This window comes from Oryza brachyantha, chromosome 11 (genome assembly GCF_000231095.2).
Source record: "Oryza brachyantha chromosome 11, ObraRS2, whole genome shotgun sequence".
NCBI lineage: Eukaryota > Viridiplantae > Streptophyta > Magnoliopsida > Poales > Poaceae > Oryza > Oryza brachyantha.
The window spans coordinates 7,411,588-7,418,891 of record NC_023173.2 but is presented as its reverse complement, the minus strand read 5'-3'; the positions used below and the strand labels follow the sequence as shown (position 1 = coordinate 7,418,891).

The window sequence follows — 7,304 nt, the reverse complement described above, 5'->3', positions numbered from 1 at the left end:
TCAGCAAAGATCACTGATGTGTGCTAACATCTCAGCCGGGCATAAGCCCGTCACGGATGGATATTATCTTAATCGGACCGAGTTATATGCCCATCAGATATAAGCTTGACCAAACCGTGCGAGTCAGACCTAGCCCGTCACGGATATCCTATCTCAATCGGGCTAACACACAAGCCCGTCACTGAGAAGTACCTATCTCTATCGGGCCGAGAAAGGAGCCTGTCACAAATAGATTTGACCCACGTGAGGAATCAAAATTTGACCTGGCTCGTATGACCTTATCTCTATCGGGCTCAAGCCTTAAGCCCGTCACAGATGACTATATCTCTACCGGCCTATTCTAAAGCCCATCACAGATGACTTTATCTCTAACAGGCTTAGGTTGTACGCCCATCAGTGATCAGTAGGTTAGTAAAAAAATAAAATTTGTATTTTTGGCTAGCCTCAGGCTTTTGCTAGCCATGCCCGCTACGAAAATATAGATTATTACAGATTTATCGATCCCAGCAACCCATATTTCAGTCCATTCCCATCACATATATATACACATTTCAGTCCACTCACATAATCCATCATGGCAAAAGCAATTCACAAAATATTATACAAATACATTCACATCCTTTATGGCCCACCAAAGCAGAGTTATGAACTAAAACAAGTTAAGATGTAATCAATTAGTAACTGAGACATTATACAATCTAGAAAAAAAATAATACATATTAGATCAACTTAAGTGCAGTAATTGTCAGCATTGTAAATTTATGTTGCAAGTATGGACTTAATTACAACTCTTCTTCAACACAATTCAATGATTATATAATTACACAAATAGATATTTGTCGCAAGCATTGGAAATGTGGAAGTATTCATGGACGAGCTAGCTAGCACTTGACTCTAAACATTTCCTTGCTTGACAAGATATCATCAAGTATGAATCGTGCTATCTCTTCTCGAATGATATCGATGTTGTTTTCCGGCATCTTTGAAAGTTTATCCTACATGCGAGGCATGAAGTTAGTCTACATACGTTGCGAGTTGTCGTCCTACGTACATAATAAACAATCGAAGCACACACCTCAAGGTCGAGCAAGGCCACATTGTCTGCGAAGCTTCTCATGTTATGGCAGACGTGGAACCCACACTGGGCACCGACTTGTTGACGTATTGGAAAGTCTTTCCTGTGACCGAGTGTGGGATGCCCCTCCTTATGCCTTCCGCCTTTTGCCATGTACTTGACCCAGGCGTCATTCAAGGCAGCTTCGACCGATGTCCAATAATATATGTTTTTTTTTATGTTGGAGTTAAGGTAGTAAACCAAACTCTACTTCGTCACTATGACCAGAGGAATCCAATGACCCCTACGACGTAAATAAATTGATAGTTAAGTACTTAGAGATATGTATGTCATTGCCTTTCATGGTAAGTAGGTTGTACGCTTACTGTTGATCGTAGGCACACACAAGAAAGTCCTTGTCTTGACGGGACCATAAGCAATAATACAAATACTATACCATGGTAGCTCGATTGGTCTTCATAGTGGTCTCGTTGATGACAGACGGATCGAGCAAGGCAACATGGGGTGCATGACAATGGACATGCTTCCAAGTCAACCTATATGCAAGAAAAGGATCCGAGTAAGCGTAATGTATAGTTTGTTATTACCATATTTCATACGCAACAATACTTACAAGGAGTAGCACTTAAGGAGATTGGTGTCGATCGACCGCAACCTATAGAGGTCCCATAGATCTCTGAAGTCTACAATGATGAAGCCCGAAGGCCCGAGGAATGGCTGTATATCGTGTTGCCCCGTCATTGAGGTCTCTCTATTATTCCTCCTTGCATTAGTTTTCTCCATGTAGTACCCGTGCAACTCCTTGCATACGTCGCCCATCTTCGATAACAGGTTGTCCCCGACCAACGGCAAGCCTAACGTGAATTTGGTTGGAGGGCTTTGACGAGCCGGCGCCTTGCTGAGATCTAGCTTCTTAGGAGCTAGAAGCGTCCCTTCCACCTTGTCTCTTCCCTTCCCCCTTGATGTCCCTTTTTTGCGGGTATCAACCAGCGGTGGGGAAGATTTCGCCCTCCTGAGCTTCTTGGCAGGCGGGGGAAGTTGTGCAAGACTGTCTACCTCTAGACCCTCTCCACCAAAATCAGTATCGTACTGCAACTGCGGATCTTCAATGGCAGTAGGGGCAGATAAAAGAGTTGGGCGGGGAGGTGGCGGCGGCAGACGAGTACTTGGAGCTGGCCTAGGAGTTACATTGATCTGAATGTCGTCCTTTGGCCATTGAATGAACGTCCCACGTGCAGATCCAAGTGTTAGAATCTCGTCATTCGGTGGGTGTGAGAGAGTGAAGATAACCCAATCGGGCTTCACTAAGTCCACCTGAACTTTGGCATGCCTAGCTAGCAGCTGGGGCCCATGCACTTGGGTCTCTGGAGTAGGTTTGAACGCATGACCCTCCGCGGCAGGAATTGCCACTCCTTGTGCCACCTTAACGACTAGGGTCCACGGGGTGGGTTCCTACAAAAATTTCATACGTACTATTAGAATATGACATAGTGCATTATACTGCTAAGACACCAAAAGAAATGTATGTTGGTTGTACCGTTATGTTGTCCACCACCGTGGCGGGCGGTGGTTGTTCTGCCGCTGCCTCAGTTGAAGCGCAGCTGCTACGCCTCTGCGTGGGGCTCGTCCCTAGTAAGGGGCCGAGAGCGGGCTCGCTTTCCCTTAAGCGTGCCTTGACCCGAGCCTCCACTTGTAGGAGCTTTGAGTTGAACTCTTCTCTAAGCTCGTTTCTAATCTCCTCCCGAAGTTGTTCCTTCAGACGTGCTGCTTTCTCTGTCTTGGAGGTCTTGAGCTTCCTATATTGCCACTTGTATTCAGGAAACCCGAACTTCCATGGAATGGTGGCGCCAATGTCTCGTGTCCTTCCATGGTGTTCTTCTGTTCCCAACGCTTTACTGAGGATGTCATCCTCGCGTCATTGTGAGAACGTCGATTGAGAGGATTGCCGTTCAGCAGACAAATCCACCTGTAGTAATGTTGGTTCTAATTAAATCGAGAAAACAATACAATGAAATTTAACTGTAGTTATGCCTGAAACTTATGATCTTTTGGTAGACCGCCTGATCTTCGGCATTTGGGAACGTACGTGTTCCATCCCTATTCTTCTTCACCCTAGCCCTTGCCCAGTTCCTGGCTCGGGTACTCGGGATATCACCAAAAAGAGGAGGGGCGTTAGCTTCTGCAGCAGCTTCATCCTCCTTGATCCATTCTGCCATTTTCCCGGCGTACCCTGTAGTCCCGAGCCGATGAGGGTGAATGTTTCTTGCTTGTAGATTCCTATAGGCCGCACTTTTCGCCAGAGACTCAGGCGTTGACTTCGCGGCAAGGAACTGTTCCAACGCTTCCTTGGTGATGAATGGGTACTTCGCGTACGGTTCGACCTTGGCGGTGTTCATGACATACTCGGTCACCAACATGGTCTTGAAGTTGTTCCACAAGTTGCCCATCTTACGGATAGCCTGCTTCTTGAGTCTAGCCTCGGCCTCACCAGGGTACTCAAAGCTTTCCTTGAATTGTCTGCAGGCCTCCTCTTTTTCCGACTGTGGGACCTAGTCAATGTGGTCGTTCGTAATTGTGAAGTTTCGCCTACCTAGGACTCCGCACATAGTTGAGAACCTCTTGACCGCTTTTGGAGGAGCTGTGGGAATTCCGAGAACATCCACATCCGTTATGGTGTAGACTTCCTTAGTAATCCTATTCAGGCTCCTACGAGCCCGGCTCGATGTTGTACTGGACGATTCTTGCTGCGTCATTTTCTGTATAACTATTGTACGATAGGAATGTTAAAAACTATTGGACCGTTGTGCGATAAGACCTAGATCTACCTTTCTAGGCAATGTTAAAATGTCGTAAGTACTATCTCGCGACATACACACACCTAAAATCCAGAATGATTCATATACATTGTGTACGGTAGTTATTACAGGGTAACTAATGATGTCTCCATGATGGAAATTCAGACCGTGCGCTACTAGGACGTAAAAGGACCTTCATGAGCAGGAATGTTGTTTTCAATGAATCTGTTATGTTTAATGATAGCTTGTCCACAGATATTACACCAGATGGTTCTGATGATGAGCAGCAACACATCAGCGTGCAGGTGGAGCACGTAGTTGATCAGGAAACTAAAAGCATTGATAATGATGCTCATGACATTGTTCAGAACTCACCTCCTGTTTTGCAGCCAGAAATTCAATCCGTTGCACATAGCAGACCAAAGAGAAGTTGTGGACCACCAGTACGTTTAATTGAGGAATGTAATATGGTTCATTATGCTTTGAGTTGTGCAGAACAGGTGGAGAATACTCATGAACCAGTTACATAAACTGAAGCAATTATTTCTAGTGATCGTGAAAGGTGGATCTCAGCTATGCAGGATGAGATGCAATCTCTCGAGAAGAATGGCACATCGGAGCTTGTGCGCTTGCCAAAACAGAAGAAGCATGTACATTGCAAATGGATCTTCAAAAGAAAGGAGGGTTTGTCTCTAAGTGAGCCTCCGAGGTTTAAGGCAAGGTTAGTAGCAAAAGGCTTTAGCCAAATCCCTGGTGTTGACTATAATGATGTGTTCTCTCCAGTTGTAAAGCATAGTTCAATTCGTACTTTCTTCGGCATTGTTGCTATGCATGATCTTGAGCTTGAGCAGTTAGATGTGAAGACTGCATTTTTACATGGAGATCTTGAGGAGGAGATATACATGGACCAGCTAGAACGGTTCGCAGTGCCTGGTAAGGAGGATTATATTTGCAAACTGAAATGATCCTTATATAGTTTGAAGCAGTCTACTCGCCAATGGTATAAAAGGTTTGACTCATTTATGTTGTCACATGGCTTTAAGAGGTCTGAATATGATAGTTGTGTGTACATTAAATTTGTTAATGGATTACCTATATACTTACTATTATATGTTGATGATATGCTAATTGCTGCCAAGAGCAAGGGAGAAATCACTACATTGAAGAAGCAGTTAAGTAGTGAGTTTGACGTGAAGGACCATGGTGCTGCTAAGAAAATTCTAGGTATGGAAATTACTAGAGACCGAAATTCTGGCTTGTTGTTTCTTAGTCAGCAGAATTACATCAAAAAGGTTCTTCAGCGCCTCAATATGCATGATGCAAAGCCTGTTAGTACTCCTGTCGCACCTCACTTTAAATTATCAGCTTTACAATGTGCTAGTACTGATGTGGATATAGAATACATGTCAAAGGTTCCATATTCTAGTGCTGTTGGTTCTTTGATGTATGCCATGGTTTGCTCTCGCCTTGATTTATCTCATGCTATGAGTTTGGTTAGTAGATACATGGCTAATCCTGGCAAAGAACACTGGAAAGTTGTTCAGTGGATTTTCAGGTATCTCCGAGGAACAACATATGCTTGCTTGAAGTTTGGCAGAACTGATAATGACTTATGGGCTATGTGGATTCTGACTTTGCTGCTGATTTGGATAAGAGAAGATCTCACATGTTATGTGTTTACTGTTGGCATTTGTGCAGTGAGTTGGAAGGCAACATTGCAGCCTGTTGTTGCCCAGTCTACCACTGACGCAGAATACATGGCTATTGCTGAAGCGTGTAAGGATACAGTTTGGTTGAAATGGTTGTTTGCTGAACTTTGTGGAGTCGATTATTGCATCAATCTATTTTGTGATAGTCAAAGTGCCATATACCTTACAAAAGATCAGATGTTTCATGACAGAACAAAGCATATTGACATTAAATACCATTATGTTCGCGATATAGTCGCACAAGGTAAACTAAAGGTATGCAAGATTAGCACTCATGATAATCCCGCTGATATGATGACTAAGCCAGTTCCTGTTGCTAAGTTTGAGCTTTGCTCAAGCTTAGTTGGTATAACTGTTTAGCCCAAGAGGCTATTTGGCGACGAATGTATTTTTCTTTGTTATGTTCTTGGTGAAGATCTAAATCCCTAGTATGAGAGGCTGACTTCGATGGAGCGGAGCGAAGGCCCGTCGCAGGGACGCCCGGGGGTGCGGGGGCGGAACCCCCGCGGTACGGATCCTATAGATTTTAGGGTTTCGCCTTATATATACCTCTTGTAAGCCGTCGTGCGGCGTTGTAACCTCATCTCGAAATAGTCAAGATATTTTGCTGGCTGGCACCCGTGATTTTTTCTCTACTACTTTGGGAGGGTTTTCCACGTTAAATCTCGTGTCTTCTGTGATTAATCTACTGTGTTCATCGTTTTTGCCTGTCGTTATTCTAACAAGAACAGCATCAGCTATTTAGCGCATGCGGCCGCATGGCCAGTTGAGAGCAGGCTTCAGGCGAGAGGCCGGTGAGTTTCCTATGTAAATATATCATTGTGTTATTATATCATGCACTAATATAATTTTTTCTCTCTAATTTGGACTTCGGTTACGGAATTATAAAGCTAAAGTAAGGTACTCAACTTATTTACTAGTTGTCGCAAGTATTTTTCTTTTTGATCTATGAAAATTTAGATACTCGTTGGACCATATTTAATTGCTTACATTAAAAGAAATTATACCGGTATGTGTTTCAATGACAATGTAAGAGTATATATTATATATTTGATTATAGTTAGGCTTGTCCTACCGCCCAGGCTTTAAATCATTCCTGGCTCCACCACGTTATATGTATCAGATAAGGTCAACGCACAAGCTGATTAAAGTGACGGCTAAAAGAATCCGTCCCCTGGGATATAACACGAACACGTCGATCGATTGCCATGACCATGTACTTAAATATCAACTACCAAATCTAACTACGCCAGTGCAGACAGTTTTGTATTTTCCACGCTGAACACGAGTGACAGTTACATCCCTATAGCTGCAGTACACACTCTATTTAAACCCTAGCTAGTCGTACCCATATGATAACAACCAGAGCAGTCAGTAATGGGAGAAACTAATCATTCATCGAAAGAGATAGAAAGCTAGAGAGCTAGACAGCAATGGCAGCTCGGGTGGCTCCCAGCATGGTGGCACCGACCGACGACGAGCTGCTGCTGGCGCAGGCCGACCTGTGGCGCCACAGCCTCTACTACGTCACGTCCAAGGGGTTCCAGTGCGCCATCAAGCTCGGCATACCCACCGCCATCCACCGCGCCGGGGGCGCCTCGTCGCTTCCCGACCTCGTCGCCGCGCTGTCCCTCCCGCCGGCCAAGCTCCCGTTCTTCCGCCGCCTCATGCGGCTGCTGGTCTACACGGGCGTCTTCGCCACCGACGAGACCACCGAGGCCGCCG

At 44.7% G+C, this 7,304-nt stretch overlaps 1 protein-coding gene across 1 annotated transcript in view; it reads left to right on the top strand.

Annotated features, from left to right (window-relative positions):
• Positions 1 to 7,012: 7,012 nt before the first annotated feature.
• LOC102721590 (flavonoid O-methyltransferase-like protein Os11g0303600) overlaps positions 7,013 to 7,304 on the top strand; it is a 96,320-nt gene continuing 96,028 nt past the window's right edge. Inside the window, 1 exon segment of the mRNA XM_040528912.1 lies at positions 7,013 to 7,304. Coding sequence (XP_040384846.1) covers positions 7,013 to 7,304 — 292 coding nt within the window.